An 18,139-nucleotide genomic window follows, 5' to 3' on the forward strand; every position below is an offset into this window, starting at 1 on the left:
TAGCCCACAACCATATAGGAAAGTGGAGTCTAGGAAACTTAATTCTTGTTAGCCAAGTTAACACAGTATAAGCCACTATATTATATTTCTAAATTTTGTAAATTGAATTTAGTTTCAGTTTTAGAGGCAATACTCATCCAACCAGGAAAAAGCAGAGTATTACTAAAAATATATATATGTATTACTTTATACATATTTTTAACGCATTATCAAGTATTACCTAGTAACATACTAGCACACATTTCAGAAACAGAAATGATTGATTGTAAATGCTAACTAACTACTACAGAAAATTTTAAGGTGATCATGCAAACGTCTTTATCTTCTGATGGTCAACACTGAATTTAAGTACAGTTTTTAAAACAATCGTCTCTCGAGATCGTCTGAAGAAGGATCTAAGAAGAAAAGGGAAGTACTGTTTACTGTGCACTGCACCAAGAATGGCTGTGTGTGTTGTTCCATCGAATTCATGTAACAAACCTGTGAGCCTCCTGAAAGTGAAGTCACTCAAGATCAAATTCATATAAAAGGTGAAAAATTCACCAAGAATTGAGGGTAATTTACATCTCAGTGAGGTTATGTTTTTCTCTTGACTTAGTTTCAACCTACTTTTTAAAACTTTTTATTGACAGGATAACACTTAAAGTAAAATGAACTAATCTTAAGAGTACAGCTTAATGAATTCTTACATATCTATGTGTCCATCTGCGTGATGACCACGCAAATAAAAATACAGAGCTTTTCCAATATCCTTGATTATTTTTCCTTGGGCCTTTTGTATTTCCAGGTAAACTGCCATATGTGTTTATACTTTTTATTACAATGAATAAAAAAATTCTTAAAATATGCTGGGAGGAAGTGAACATTAGCAGCAAAGTAAAAACGTTAGTGTGTCCCATAACTGCTTTGAATGACATCTACTTATGTCACTTTCTTTTTCTGCTTTTACCCTAAAACAGGTAATCAGATCCTGTCCCTTGGGAGCCTCTCAAAAGATCAGATTTATCCAATGAAACTCAAGGGCATCTCCATCTGCTATTCAGCTCTCAAGTCTGCCTTGTGTGGAAATTATGTCAGCTTTGGCGTCTTCAAGTTGTATGGGGACAACCATTTTGACAATGTACTCCAGGCCTTTGTCAAAATGCTGCTGTCAGTGTCTCACAGTGACTTGCTGGTAAGCAATCGTGCATCACGGGAGTCCTTGTATGAAACGTGAAGTAACACCACCACAGGCCTGGAAGTGTTATAATGAAACCCAGGGAGTTAGCCTAGAACATTTTATGTTTTAAGACAGCATACTTGATTTAAATCAACTTACAGAATTTGGAAAACTATTGTGGCTTTTTTTTTTAACATCTCTGCCTGATTATACAGAAACCAATATGTGCCCAATGTAGTAGCAGTAATTACTTGAGTAACATAGCCAAATCGTGCTCAGGCTTCATTCATGCCTTTTCACCTGCTCCCACCCAAGGTTACGAGCAAAATCTGGAAGACCTTTGTTAGTCAGCCTGTGTAAGAAATGCTCCTTGACCGGTTGCAGTGTCTCACGCCTGTAATCCCAGCACTTTGGGAGGCCAAGGCGGGGGGATCACGAGGTCAAGAGATCGAGACCATCCTGGCCAACATGGTGAAACCCCCTCTCTACTAAAAAAAAAATACAAAAATTAGCTGGGCATGGTGGGACGTGCCTGTAGTCCCAGCTACTCAGGAGGCTGAGGCAGGAGAATTGCTTGAACCCGGGATGCGGAGGTTACAGTGAGCCAAGATCGCGCCACTGCACTCCAGCCTGGCACCTGGTGACAGAGCGAGACTCTGTCCCAAAAAAAAAAAAAGAAATGCTCCTTGATCTCCTAGCAGACTAGTGCATTGTCTTCCACCTTTATAAACTAATCTTGGAAGGGCCACATCTCAAGCCAAAGTTTTTAAGCTTCCTTTTAGTAGAATGGAATGATCATTGAAGGATATGTCTGTTTGACAGAAATTACAAAATAGAAACTTGAGTCAAATCAGCCATACGTTACAATCACCTCATCGGAGAGTCACTTCACTACAGTTAAAGTCCACCAAGACAACTGGTGTGGTTCCAGGAATTTTCTCTAATTTTTTTCTTCTAATGGTCAAGCAAACCTTTAACACAGTAATTCTCAAACTTGAGGGTGCATAAGACTCTCTTAGCATATGTGTTTAAAATGTACATTTCAGAACCTACACTAGAGTTTGTCATTTAGTGAGTCTGAAGTGGGGATCAGGAAACTGCATTTTTAACAAGTACCCCAAGTGATTCTTATTGAGTTGATCTTAACATCACTTTAAGAAATGCTCCTCTGGTTTATCTTTTTATTTTTTTTTTAGAGGCGGGTTCTTGTTATGTTGCCCAGGCTGTTCTCAGACTCCTGGGCTTAAGCAGATCTCCTGCCCCAGCCTCCCAAGTAGCTGGAATTACCAACATGAACCTTCTTGCCCAGTTTCTCTAATATGTCTTAGAAATATGTTTCTTTTATACTGGTTTGGATTGCATTTGAGATTTTTTAGGTATCTTTCTCATGCACTTATCTTTTGCCTGTAGTGTATGGTAAATATTAAGCGCTCTTTACCAAATTATTATTTAGTTAGATGGATTAGCATTATATTAATACAACAGACTACGATGCCAAATCCCATTATAGCAGCAAATTTCTTTGTGTTTAAAAAACAAACAAAAAAAGGTTTCCTAGCCGCTGTTAAGCACTGTTCAGTGTTACAGTGTTCCAATCCAGAAAAATAATTCACACAGTCTTCTAAATGTCATAGTGCACGGATTTTACTTTTAAGTGCTAACCAAATAAGGTAAAAAGATCAAGAGATTCCTTCAGAACCCCTTTAAATGCTGGATGGGGACTCATTATGTCATTTGCCGTATATATTTATTGACCTTGTGTTTAAATAAGTTTACAATTTCTAGTATTATAAATGACAATTTTCACTGGACTGTAACGTGTATTTTTCTTCCCTGTGGCTTGACATTTAGTATATCTCTGTGTTGTAGCAATACCGGAAACTGAGCCAGGCCTATTATCCACTCCTGGAATGTCTCACCCAGGACCATATGAGCTTCATCATCAACTTAGAGCCTCCTGTACTCATGTATGTTCTCACGTCTGTCTCACAGGGACTCACTACTTTTGGTAAGGCTCATAGAGGACATTGTTTCCATAGGAAAAACCTGATTATGAGTTTTTAATGTATGTGCTTATTGAGACTATCATCCTACAAAGGGGGAAAAGATATTGTGAACCCAAACTGAAAGATTATTTTATAACTATTACTTGCAAGTGAGAAAAATGTATTTCTTTATATTTTGATACATAGTTATGTTTTAATCAGCTTTACTGAGGTATAATTTATGTACAGTAAAATTCAGTGATTTTAACTGGACAGTTCAATGAGTCCTTGTACAAATGTTTACATGTACACAAACATAACCCCCATGACCAATATATAGCACATTTTCATCACCACAAATAGCTCCTTTATTCCTCCTGCTAATCAATCCCTTCCCCCTACCTCTCATCCCAGGGAACTAATGCCTACTTTCTCTCACAGTTGTTTGCTTTTTCCAGAATTACATATAAATGAAATTATATAGTACGAAGGTATTTGTATCTGGCTTCTTTCATTTAACATAGTGACTTTGAGATTCCTTTATGTTATTTTGAAAGTCAATTAGTTTACTATATTACTTCATTGTATGGATTATTACAGTTGGTTTATTCACCAGCTGATGGACATTTGGGTTGTTTTCATTATTTGACTGTTTTGAATACAGCTCTTATGAACATTCCTACAAAAGTATTTATGTAGATGAATTTTTTTTTTATTTCTCTTGGGTACATACCTAGAAGTGGGATTTCTGGGTTATATGCTATGTGTATTTTCTTTTTTTTTGGACAGAGTCTCTCTCTGTCACACAGGCTAGAGTGCAGTGGTGGGGTCTCGGCTCACTGCAACCTCCACCTCCCAGATTCAAGCAATTCTCCTGCCTCAGCCTCCCAAGTAGCTGGGACTACAGGCACGTGCCACCACACCCAGCTAATTTTTTGTATTTTTAGTACAGACAGGGTTTCACCATGTTAGCCAGGATGATCTCAATCTCCTGACCTTGTGATCCACCCACCTCAGCCTCCCACAGTGCTGGGATTACAGGCGTGAGCCACCATGCCCAGCCATTATGTGTACTCTTAACATTATAAGAAACTAATAAACTGTTCACCAAAGTGACAGTGACAGCATTTTGCTGTCACCAACAGTGTATGAGGATTCCAGTTGCTCTGTATACTCACTAACATTATTAACATTTTCTTCATCTTGGCCATGGTAGTGGGTGTGAAGTGGAATCTTCAAGTTCACTAACCTTTTCTTCTGTGATACCTAATCTTCTATTAATACTGTATTTGGGGCTGGGTGCAGTGGCTCACACCTGTAATCCCAGCCTCCAGAGTAGCTGGGATTACAGGCATGCACCACCACACCCAGCTAATTTTTGTATTTTTAGTAGAGACGAGGTTTCTCCATGTAGATCAGGCTGGTATTGAACTCCCAACCTCAAGTGATCCGCCTGCTTCAGCCTCCCAAAATGCTGGGATTACAGGCATGAGCCACCGTGCCCAGCCGATTTTGATTTTTTTTAATGTGCATTTTATTCTATTCTGCAGTTGAATAGCTTTTGGATCAGTATGACTCATCTGAGATTAGACGGCAGCTCTTATTTCGGAGTAATTGGGCCCCACTACTAAAGTGTTAGCCCTGTGAGGACACTCCAGTGCTCCATGTGTTATGAACTTCCTCCACAAATGACTTCCAGCTTGTAATCTTCAGGAATTATTTGACCTGCTGCTTTTCAGCGGTTCTTTCCCAAGCCTTGGGAGTTTCTTCTCGTACTTTTATAGGTCACTGTTCAGACAAACACTGGAGAGGACTCCCTTGGAGATCTGTAGAACTCTCATGTAGGTCCCACACTCTGGTACACTGTACTACAAGTTTTAGCTGCCTTGGCCTTCCCAGATTTCAACCTTTTATTGTCCAACTCAGTGAGACTGCTTGGCTTTGTTTGGGTTTTCCCTTACTAGCCTACAATCTGGAAACTGCTTTGGGCTGTAAGCTTGAGCAATTGTTTTCCTCCTCTCTGGTTTAAGGGTCCTGTACTGCTTGTTGTACAATAATTGAAAACCATTGTTTCATATAATTTGTCCTGTTTTCTAGTTGTTTGGCAGGAGCACAGGTTCTCATAGCAGCTAATTCTTCATGGAATAAGAAGAAATTCTGTCTTCTATTATTAGTTTGGCTTGACATTCTTTTATCTTACATCATAGTAATACTTGAAGATTTTGAATTAGTTGTAGGTAGCTATGTTATTTTCAGTGTGTGATCTTGGTAAGACTTAGAATCTGCATTTTAACAGACTCTCAAGGGAGTCTTGACAAAGTGGCATTATAAAGGGAATACTGAGCTTGGATTTAAGTCCCAGCACTGCCACTTACTGCTTGTGTGACCATGGGCACATACTGTGTGCCTACTACTGCCATAGGTGTCTCGTGTGTATACTTGACTTATTTCATTCTCAGAACCATTCGTATACCATAGGTTAGGTACTCTAAGAGAACCCTTTATTCTTATTTTCTACTTGATTGTAAGCTTCTGAAGGGCAGGAAGAGTGTCTTAATCACTACTTTATTTCCAGTGCCTAGCATTATAGTAAGTGCTCAATAAATATTTACTGAATGCATTAATTAGGTAATATTATTTTCATCACACAGATGAGGTAAGCTGCGGCTCAGTGAGGTAAAACAATTTGCCTACAATCATAAAACTAATAAGTGAATGGCCTAGGAGTCAGTCAAACTCTCAAAGCCATTTTTCCTCACCACACCTGCTGGATCTACTTAATAAGGTCACAGCTTTGACAGCTAGAGGCCTGGTAGAGATGATTTTCTTTGTACATATTGGCGATTTTATCTTCAGCTTCTTGTATTGTTGCAAATTCACACCGTAACCATTGGATAACTCTGGCAGGTGAATTGGGCCCTGTGTCATCAAGAAATGGGACTATTTAGAATGTTGAAAGTAGCCACTTGGATTTTTCCTTTCACAATAATGAAATATTTTAAAAAGAGGAATTTATTGGTATTGTTTGGATTGTAAGCAGGTTTCATTTCTACTGTTGCCTTGATGGAAAAAATGAAGAGATACAGAAAAGTAGAATCAGTGATAGAGTGATGACTTGCTAATACTCTGAAAATGATACAAAAAATTTTAGTTCATTTGATTTACTAGCATTTTTAGTTTCATGCTATCTTTTTAATCATCCATCCGTTCTCTGCCTACCCCAACCCTCAACTCGTATACACAAACACCTAGTACAGTCCTTTCAAAAGCTGCTCTTCATAATGGCTCTGAAATCATTCATTCAGTGCTTATCAGTTGTACATATACTATGTACCAAGTACCTTTCTAAACCTTGGCAGTATTGAAGGGAAGAAGACAGCTAAGTTTCCTGCTCACATGAAATCTTGCATTCTAGAGGGAAGAGATAAGCAATAAATGAACAAACAAATATGCATGTCAGAATGCTAGCCAGATAAATAAAAAAGAAAAGAAAGAAGAATCAAATAGATGCAATAAAAAGCGATAAAGGGGATATCACCACTGATTCCACAGAAATACAGAATACCATCAGAGATTACTACAAACAACTCTATGTACATGAAACAGTAAACCTGGAAGAAATGGATAAGTTCCTGGACACTTGCACCCTCCCAAGCCTAAACCAGGAAGAAATCGAAACCCCGAATAGACTAATAACAAGGGCTGAAGTTGAGGCAGCAATTAAGAGCCTACCAACCAAAAACAGCCCAGGTCCAGATGGGTTCACAGCTGAATTCTACCAGACATACAAAGAGGAGCTGGTACCAATCCTTCTGAAACTATTCCAAACAATCCAAAAAGAGGGAATCCTTCCCAAATCATCTTATGAGACCAACATTGTCCTGATACCAAAACCTGGCAAAGACTCAACAAAAAAAGAAAACTACACGCCAATATCCATGATGAACACAGATGCAAAAATCTTTAATAAAATACTGGCAAGCCGATTGCAACAGCACATCAAAAAGCTTATCCATCACGATCAAGTAGGCTTCATCCTGGGGATGCAAGGCTGGTTCAGCATACTCAAGTCTATACACGTAATCCACCACATAAACAGAACCAAAGACAAAAACCACATGATTATCTCAATAGATGCAAAGAAGTCCTTTGACAACATTCAGCAGCCCTTTATGCTAAAAACTCTCAATAAACTAGATATCCATGGGATGTATCTCAAAATAATAAAAGCTATTTATGACAAACCCACAGCCAATATCATACTGAATGGGCAAAAACTGGAAGCATTCCCTCTGAAGTCTGGCACTAGATAAGGATGCCCTCTCTCACCACTCCTATTCAGTATAGTATTGGAAGTTCTAGCCAGAGCAATCAGGCAAGAAAAAGAAATACAGGGTATTCAATTAGGAAACGAGGAAGTCAAATTGTCTCTTTTTGCAGACGACTTGATTGTATATTTAGAAGACCCCATCACCTCAGCCCAAAATCTCCTTAAACTGATAAGCAACTTCAGCAAAGTCTCAGGATACAAAATCATTGTGCAGAAATTGCAAGCATTCCTATATACCAATAACAGACTTAAAGAGAGCCAAATCAAGAACAAACTCCCATTCATAATTGCTACAAAGAGAATAAAATACCTAGGAATAATACTAACAAAGGATGTGAAGGAGCTCTTCAAGGAGAACTACAAACCACTGCTCGATGAAATAAGAGAGGACACAAACAGATGGAAAAACTTTCCATACTCATGGTTAGGAAGAATCAATATTGTGAAAATGGCCATACTCTCCAAAGTAATTTATAGATTCAACGCTATCCCCATCAAACTACCTATGACCCTCTTCACAGAACTGGAAAAAACCACCTTAAACTTCATATGGAACCAAAAAAGAGCCCGCATAGCCAAGACAATCCTAAGCAAAAAGAACGAAGCTGGAGACATCACGCTACCTGACCTCAAACTATACTACAAGGCTACAGTCATCAAAACAGCATGGTACTGGTACCAAAACAGAGATACAGACCAATGGAACAGAACAGAGGTCTCAGAGGCAACCCCACACATCTACAACCATCTGATCTTTGACAAACCTGACAAAAACAAGCAGTGGGGAAAAGATTTCCTGTTTAATAAATGGTGTTGGGAAAACTGGCTAGCCATGTGCAGAAAGCAGAAACTGGACGCCTTCCTGACACCTTACACTAAAATTAACTCCAGATGGATTAAAGACTTAAGCATAAGACCTAACACCATAAAAACCCTAGAAGAAAACCTAGGCATAACCATTCAGGACATAGGCATAGGCAAGGGCTTCATGACTAAAACACCAAAAGCATTGGCAACAAAAGCCAAAATAGACAAATGGGATCTGATTAAACTCCAGAACTTCTGCACAGCAAAAGAAATAGTCATTAGAGTGCACCGGCAACCAACAGAATGGGAAAAAATTTTTGCAATCTACCCATCTGACAAAGGGCTAATATCCAGAATCTACAAAGAACTAAAACAGATTTACAAGAAAAAAGCAAACCTATTCAAAAGTGGGTGAAGGACATGAACAGATACTTTTCAAAAGAAGACATTTATGAGGCCAACAAACATATGAAAAAATGCTCATCATCACTGGTCATTAGAGAAATGCAAATCAAAACCACATTGAGATACCATCTCATGCCAGTAAGAATGGCGATCATTAAAAAATCTGGAGACAACAGATGCTGGAGAGGATGTGGAGAAATAGGAACACTTTTACACTGTTGGTGGAAGTGTAAATTAGTTCAACCATTGTGGAAGACAGTGTGGTGATTCCTCAAGGACCTAGAAATAGAAATTCCATTTGATCCAGCAATCCCATGACTGGGTATATATCCAAAGGATTATAAATCGTTCTATTATAAAGACACATGCACATGTATGTTCACTGTGGCACTGTTTGCAATAGCAAAGACCTGGAACCAACCCAAATGCCCATGGATGATAGACGGAACAAGGAAAATGCGGCACATATACACCATGGAATACTATGCAGCCATAAAAAAAACGATGAGTTCGTGTCCTTTGTAGGAACATGGATGAATCTGGATACCATCATTCTCAGCAAACTGACACAAGAGCAGAAAATCAGACACCGCATGTTCTCACTCATAGGTGGGTGTTGAACAATGAGAACACATGGACACAGGGTGGGGAGCATCACACACTGGGGTCTGTTGGGAGGGAATAGGGGAGGAACAGCGGGCGCAAGGGAGGTTGGGGAGGGATAAAATGGGGAGAAATGCCAGATATAGGTGACAGGGGGATGGAGGCAGCAAACCACATTGCCATGTAGGTACCTATGCAACAATCCTGCATGTTCTGCACATGTACCCCAGAACCTAAAGTGCAATTTTATATATATATATATATATATACATATATGTATATATATGTATATTTGTTGTTTAGCACATATCACGACTTGATTTTTTTGACCTGTGTATTTGTTTTATATACATATACATATATATACATATATATGTATATACATGTGTATATACGTATGCATATACATATATATATACACATGTATATACATATATATGTGTATATATGTATATGTATATAAAACAAATACACAGGTCAAAAAAATCAAGTCGTGATATGTGCTAAACAATGAATTAAAATGAGATGGTAGGAAAAGAGTAAGTCAAATGGCTGACTGAAGACATCAGACACCTGCCCTCTCCTGAAAGAAGAACCAAAATTATGAATAGATAATCTTATACCTCAAATAGAATACCTAGAAGAGAGCACTTGAGTCCTACAGAGAACTCACAGGCAACATTTAAGGCACAGAAAGAGAAGGAAGCAAGTGGCCAGCTCAGCCAAGATTGGCCAGGAGCTCAGAGGGGATATCTGATTTTTTATAATCTGCAGAGAAAAGGGTAAATCAGAAAACTTAGGCAGTCTACATGCCTGCCACAGACTACTGCAATCTAAACCACGTGAAAGCTTTTCTACCCTTACGAACTCTTAACATTAGCATAAGCAGTGATTTGAAGACTGCAAAGGCATTGCACCAGCCAGGGAACTTGTGCTGTATCACTCACCCTTCCAGACTTGAACAGCTGCAGCAGGGTACCATTTGAGGAGTGCAGCCATCACAGGACTGCATCTGCCCCTGGAAACCACAGCCCTTGTATCTCTGCATCCTGGAAGCTCCTGCTGACATTCTCCAGTGTCCACCCAGAAAGCTGCAGTGACACAGCCCTGGCCTGACCAAAGGTGCTACAGGGTCCTCAATACTCTAGCCCACAGGGCGTACTACTCCCTGGGTAAAGGATGGTGGAGCACAACAAAAAGCCCATAGGACAAAGGAAACCAAAGCACATGCTTTCCAGACCTAAGAGCTTCCCATATGGGGCTGTCAGAAGTGACCTTACCCCCAGCAGTGACACAGACTCTCTGCTCAGCTTTGTGAATAGAGAATGAAATCCTGTCACACTGGGAGAGTACTCTCTGTGCTCAGGCTCATGAACAGAGAACAGGGCCCCTCCTCCCTCTATGCATATACATTCCTGCTGCCATTGGCAGAGACTGGGGCAGGTGAGCCAGAGGGCTGCCTGTCTGGTGCTTTGACTGGCAAGTGTGACCCCACTGATGGCATGGCCTCCATGCCCAGGCTCAGGCATAAATGGTGGGGATTCCTCCTCACCTCTGCATGGCACTACGCTGTTGCTACTGCAGAGAGCAGAAGAGCCTGAAAGCAGCATGTCAGGGCAGTGGATGGTGATCTCACACCGCAGCTGCCACCACCACCAGCCTGTACACTCAAGACCCAGAGGGTCATCCTACCTCTGCTACTTCCATCACCCACACCACATGGGCCACCCAAGGACCCTAAAATCTGTTCACCCACCCAGCCCACTGCTGCTGCTACCAGCATATGTGCAAACCACCTGGAGGACCCAGAATCAGCTTATTCATAACTTCCAATACAAGTGCCAGCCTACACCATGATGGCGTACAAAGACAGGCACATTCATCCCACCATTGCCACCACTGGGGCCTGAAGACTGAGACCTACCTGGCTTCCCAGCTTCCACCACAAATTCACTACAGCTTCCACTAATAACTGCACCCTAATCCTCCAAGAAAATTACAGAAAGCACTAATGCTGCTTACAACCAAAGAAATAATAGAGACTACCTACTGCATACATCCAGAATCAAAGCCAAAGTGCCCTACCCAACCAATACCACAAATACTTCTTCAGGAAAAAGGCCTCCCCTACAAAAGTAAATTCAAAAATAGGAAGAAGCAACTGTTAAACTGGATGTGCAGATAATCACCATAAGTCCATGGGAAACATGAAAAAGCAAGAAAATAGAACACCTCCAAAGGAACACAGTAAATCTCCAGCAATAGAGCTTATTCAAAAAAAAAATTTTTTTTCAAATTATTTTTCAAAATATTGCTTTTAAAGCAGCTCAGTGTGTTATAAGAGAAATCTGAAAAATAATACAAAGAAGTCAGACAATTCAGGATATGAATAAGAAATTTACCAAAAGAGATTTTAAAAAATAGAAATTCTGGAACTGAAGAATTCATTGAGGGTAATACAAAATACATTTGAAAGCTTCAACAGTAAGCTAGATCAGGCAGAAGAAAGAATCTCAGAACTTGAAGTTAGGACTTTTTGAAACAATCTAGTCAGACAAAAAATTTTTTGAAAGAATAAGAAAGAATGAACACAGCCTTCATGACACATGAAACAACATAAAGTGATTGAATATTCAAATTGCCAGCATCCATGGGAACAAAGAGACAAAGTAAGGATCAGAAAGCCCATTTACAGAAATAATAGATTAAAAGTTCCCATTTATCTCAAGAAATGTAGATATTCAGATACAGGAAACTCATTGATCCCTAGGAAGATAACAATGCAGAAAGGTCTTTTCTATGGCACATTATAGTCTGACCATGTAAAGGAAAACTTAAAGAGCAAATCCTTAAAACTGTAAAAGGAAAGCATCTAGTCACCTATAAAAGGAACCCCATCAGAGTAACAGTGGATTTCTCAGCAGAAACTTTACAGGCCAGAAGACAGTGGGATGATAATACTCAAAGTACAAAAAGAAAAACTGGCCAAGAATACTTCTATCCAGTAAAATTAACCTTTGTAAATGACAGAGAAATAAAGTCTTTCCAAGAGAAGCAAATGCTAAGGGAATTAATTTGTTACCACTGGATTACAGCCACAAGAAATGTTCAACGGAGTCCTAAACCTGAAAACAAAGGACAACAGTTACCATCATGAAAACACACAAGAGTATAAAATTCACTGGTAAAGCAATCACACAAAGAGAAGAAAGGACTAAAATAGTACCACTACAGAAATTCACCAAACCACCACAATTAGTAAGAGAAAAGGAAATGAAAAAAGTGTATAAAACAACTAGAAAACAATTAACAATATGACAAGAACAAACCTTCATATATCAGTAATAGCCTTAAACATAAATGGATTAAATTATCCAGTTAAAAAGATAGAGAATAGCTGAATGGATTTAAAAAAACAAAAACTCGATCCAACTATATACTGCTTACAAGAAACTCACCTTAACAGTAAACACATATAGAATGAAAGTAAAAAAGATGAAAAGAGATAATCCACATAAACAAAAATCAAAAGCAAGCAGGAATAGCTGCCCTTATATCAGATAAAACAGATTTTACATCAAGAACAATAGGGAGAAAAAAAGACAAAGAAGGTCATTATGTAATGATAAAGGAATCAATCCAGCAAGAGGATATAACAGTTCTAAATATACATGTACCCAACACTGGAACAACTGGGTTCCTAAAATGACTAAATCTGAAGAGAGACACTATAATGTAATAATAGTGGAGGACTTCAACATCCCACTCTCAGCATTAAACAGATGATCTAGACAGAAAGTCAACAAAGAAACGTTGCATTTAAACTGGACTTTGGGCCAGATGGACCTCACAGAGCTTCAGAATCTACTCAACTGCAGAATACACATTCTTTTCGTCAGAACATGGAACATTCTCTAGGATAGACCATATGTTAAGCCACAAAACAGGTATCAACAAAAATTTTTTTTAGAGACAGGATTTCACTCTGTCATCCAGGCTGCAGCACGGTGGTGTGGTCATGGCTCACTACAGCTTTGAGTTCCCAAGCTCAAGCAATTCTCCTGCCTTAGCCTCCCAAGTGGCTGGGACTACAGGCATCTGCCACCATGCCCAGCGTTTTTTGGTTTTTGTTTTTGTTTTGTAGAGATGGGTTTTTGTTATGTTACCCAGGCTGGTCTCAAACTCCTAGGCTCAAGCAGTCTGCTCACATTCGCCTCCCAAAGTGCTGAAATTACAGGCATGAGCCACCCCGCCCGGCCCAACACATTTTTAAAACTTGAAATCATATCAGGCATCTTTTCAGACCACAATGGAATAAAACCAGAAATCAATATCAAGAGGAACTTGGAAACTATATAAATAAATAGAAATTAAACAACATGCTCCCAAATAACCATTGGGTCAGTGAAAAATTATAGTGGAAATAAAAAAAAAAATCTTCTTGAAACAAATGAAAATGGAAACACAACGTACCAAAACCTGTGGGATATAGCAAAAGCAGGGCTAAGAAGGAAGTTTATAGCAATAAATGCCAATATCCAAAAAAGTGGAAAGATTACAAATTAACAATCTTAACAGTGCACCTCAGGAAGCTAGAAAAGGAAGGAACAACCAAACCCAAAATTAGCAGAAGAAAAGAAAGAGTTAAGATCAGAGCAGAACTAAATGAAATAGAGACTAAGAAATAAAAAATGCAAAGGATCGACAAAACAAAAAGTTGGTTCTTCTTCAAAAAGATAAGCAAAATAGATAAACCACTAGCCAGACTAACCAAGAAAAGACCCAAATAAAATCAGAAATGAAAAAGGAGACATTACAGTTGATACCACAGATATATGAAAAACCATCAGAGACTATTGTGAACAATTATATGCTCACCAACTAAAAAACCTAGAAGAAATAGATAATTTCCTGGAAACATACAAGGTTCTGAAATTGAACCAGGAAGAAATAGAAGTCCTGAACAGACCAATAACAACTAATGAAATCAAATCAGTAATTAAAAAAATAAAAAATAAACACTCTCAACAAAAAAAAAAAACTCAAGACCAGATGGATTCAAATCCAGACACATAAACATACAAAACCAAATATACAAAGAAGAGCTAATACCAATCCTCCTGAAACTGTTCCAAAAAATTGAGGAGGAGAAGGGAACTCTCCCTAACCCATTCTATGAGGTCACTATCAGCCTGATGCCAATACCAGGCAAGGATGCAACAAAAAAAGAAAACTACAGGCCAGTGTCCCTGATGAGCATAGGTACAGAAATCCTCAACAAAATGCTAGCAAATCAAATCCAATAGCATATCCAAAAGATAATACATCATGATCAAATGGGATTTATCCCAGGAATGCAAGGTTAATTCAACATGCACAAATGATTAAATGTGATACATCATATCAACAAAATTAAGGACAAAAACCCATATCATCATCTCAATAGATGCAGAGAAACCATTCTATAAAATACAGCATCCCTTCATGATAAAAACCCTCAACAAACTAGGCATAGAAGGAACATATGTCAAACCAATAAAAGCCATATGTAACAGACCCACAGCCAAAATCATACTGAATGGGGAAAAGTTGAAAGCATTCCCTCCAAGAACTGAAACAAAATAAGGATTCCCATTTTCCCCACTCTCATTCAACATAGTACTGAAAGTCCTAGCCAGAGCAGTGACGCAAGAGAAGAAATAAACGGCATCCAAATTGGAAAAGTGAAAGTCAAATTGTCCTTCTTTGCTGATGATAGATCTTATACTCAGAAAAACCTAAAGATTCCAAAAAACTTAGATTTGATAAAAGAGTGTACTAAAGTTGCAGGATAGAAAAATCATTGTACAAAAATCAATAGCATTTCTGTATACCAATAATGATCTATTGGAGAATGAAATCAAGTAGGCAATGCCATTTACAATAGCTATAAAATACCTAGGAAGCCAGGCACAGTGGCTCACGCCTGTAATCCCAGCACTTTGGGAGGCTGAGGCGGGCAGATCACCTGAGGTCGGGAGTTCAAGACCAGCCTGATCAACATGGAGAAACCCTGTCTCTACTAAAATTACAAAATTAGCCGGGCGCGGTGGCACATGCCTGTAATCCCAGTTACTCAGGAGGCTGAGGCAGGCGAATCACTTGAACCCAGGAGGCAGAGGTTGTGGCAGTGAGCTGAGATCGTGCCATTACACTCCAGCCTGGACAACAAGAATGGAACTCTATCTCAAAAAAAAAAAAAAAACCACCTAGAAATTCATTCATTTAACCAAGAAGGTGAAAGATCTCTTTAAGGAAAACTACAAAACACTGATGAAAGAAGTTGAAGATGACACAAATAAATGGAAAAACATCCTATGTTCATAGATCAGAAGAATTAATATTGTTAAAATGACCATATTGCCCAAAGCAATGTATAGATTCAGTGCAATCCCTATCAAAATAACATCCTTCTTCACAGAATTTTTTTTTAATCCTAAAATTTGTATGGAACCATAAAAGAGCCTGAATAACCAAAGTAATCTTGACCAACCAGAACTCAGCTGTAGGTATTACATTACCTGACTTCAAAACATATTACAAGGCTATAGTAACCAAAGCAACATGATACTGGTATGAAAAGAGACACATGGACCAATGGAACAGAACAATAGCCCAGAAATAAAGTCACATACTTACAGCCAACCAATCTTCAACAAAGCTGGCAAGAATACACAATGGGGAAAAGACAGTCTCCAATAAAATGGTGCTGGAAAAATTGGATAGCCACATGCAGAAGAATGAAAATGGACTCCTATCTCACCACATTCAAAAATAAACTCACAATGGATTAAAGACTTAAAGCCCAAAACTGTTAAAAAACAAAAAAAAAATACTAAAAGAAAACCTAGGGAAGACTCCTCTGAACATTGATCTAGGCAAAAAATTCATGACAAAGACCTCAAAAACACAGGCAACAAAAACAAAAATAGACAAATGGGCTTAATCTAAAAAGCTTCTGAATCACAAAATAAATAACCAACAGAGTAAACAGACAGCCTGTTGAATAGGAGAAATATATATAAATTATTCATCTAACAGAAGACCAATATCCAGAATATATGAGGAACTCAATTCAATAGGAAAAAACAAATAATTCCCTTTAAAACTGGACAAATAACATGAATAGACATTTCTCAAAAGAAGATATACAAACAGCCAACATGTATGTGAAAAAATGTTCATCATCACTAATCATCAGAGAAATGCAAATCAAAACCACAGTGAGATACCATCTTACCCCAGTCAGAATGGCTGTTACTAAAACGACAAAAAAGAACAGATGTTGTCAAGGATGCAGAGAAAAGGAAACCTATACACGGTTGGTGGGAATGTAAAGTAATACAGCCACTGTGGAAAAAAGTATGAAGATTTCTCAAAAAACTAAAAATAGAATTACTATCAATCCAGCAGTCCTACTACTGGGAGTATACCCAAAGGAAAATAAGTCAGTATGTCACAGGGATACCTCACTCACATGTTTATTATATCAGTATTCACAGTAGCAAAGATGTAGAATCAACCTAAGTATCCATCAACAGATGAATGGATAAAGAAAATGTAGTATATATACACAATGGAATACTGTTCAGCCATTAAAAAAAGAATGAAATAATGTATTTTGTAGCAACATGGATGGAACTGGAGGCCTTTATCTTAAGTGAAATAAGCCAGGCACAGAAAGACAGATACCACATCTTCTCATTCATATGTGGGAGCTAAAAAATTTAATAACATGGCGGTAGAGAATGGAATGATAGATAACAAGGGTCGGGCATGGTGGCTCACACCCGTAATCCCAACACTTTGGGAGGCTGAGGTGGGAGGATCACTTGAGGTCAGGAGTTTGAGACCAGCCTGGCCAACATGGTGAAAGCTTATCTCTACTAAAAGTACAAAAATTAGCTGGGTGTGATGGTGGGTGCCTGTAATCCCAGCTACTCCGGAGGCTGAGACAGGAGAATGGCTTGAACCTGGGAGGTGGAGGTTGTGATGAACTGAGTTTGCGCACTGCACTCTGGGTGATAGAACGAGATTCTTTCTCAAAAATAAATAAATAAAATACAAAAATTAGGCCAGGCGCGGTGGTGGACGCCTATAATCCCAGCTACTCGAGGAGGCTGAGGCAGGATAATCACTCGAACCCGGGAGACAGAGGTTGCAGTAAGCCAAGATCATGCCACTGCACTGCAGCCTAGGTGACAGAGTGAGACTACATCTCAAAAAAAAAAAAAAATTATCTGGGTGTGGCGGTGCACACACCTGTGGTTGCAGCTACTCGGGAGGCTGACGTGGGAGAATAGCTTGAACCCGGAGGCAGAGATTGCAGTGAGCCAAGATCTCTTCTCCACTGCACTCCAGCCTGGGCAACAGAGGGAGACTCTGTCTCAAAAAAAAAAAAAAATAGATAACAGAGACTGGAAAGGGGGGAAAGGGAGAGGATGAAGAGAAGTAGGTTAAAATGTACAAACATGCAGATGGAAGGAATAAATTCAATGATGGATAGCAGAGTAGGGTGACTATAGCTAACAAAAATGTATTATAGTCAGGTGAGAGACACCCTAAGTACCGTAATTTGATCAGAAAGCATTATATACATATAACAAAACTTCACATGTACCCTATAAATTTGTACAAATTTTTAAAAAATGGGGTGATGGATAGAGAGTGTCTAAATGCAGCTATTTTAGAACTGATGGAGGAAGGCCTCTAAGATTAGTCATAGCAGGAATGGGTGCATTTCAAGCAGAAGTAAAGGACAGCCTAAAAATCTAAACAAGGAAAGGTAAGAACAAGCAAAAAGTTGAACCA

The 18,139-nt window shown here is 38.8% G+C and overlaps 1 protein-coding gene across 1 annotated transcript in view; it reads left to right on the plus strand.

Moving 5' to 3' along the window:
- Window positions 1-18,139, plus strand: part of RANBP17 (RAN binding protein 17) — a 377,695-nt gene that overhangs the window by 318,400 nt on the left and 41,156 nt on the right. Inside the window, exons 23-24 of the mRNA XM_064376519.1 lie at window positions 960-1,174; window positions 3,029-3,167. Coding sequence (XP_064232589.1) covers window positions 960-1,174; window positions 3,029-3,167 — 354 coding nt within the window. The remainder of the gene's footprint in view (window positions 1-959; window positions 1,175-3,028; window positions 3,168-18,139) is intronic.

The sequence above is a fragment of the Aotus nancymaae genome, unplaced genomic scaffold (genome assembly GCF_030222135.1).
Source record: "Aotus nancymaae isolate 86718 unplaced genomic scaffold, 86718_ANA_hifiasm-v0.15.2.pri h1tg000015l_1, whole genome shotgun sequence".
NCBI classification, from domain to species: Eukaryota; Metazoa; Chordata; class Mammalia; order Primates; family Aotidae; genus Aotus; species Aotus nancymaae.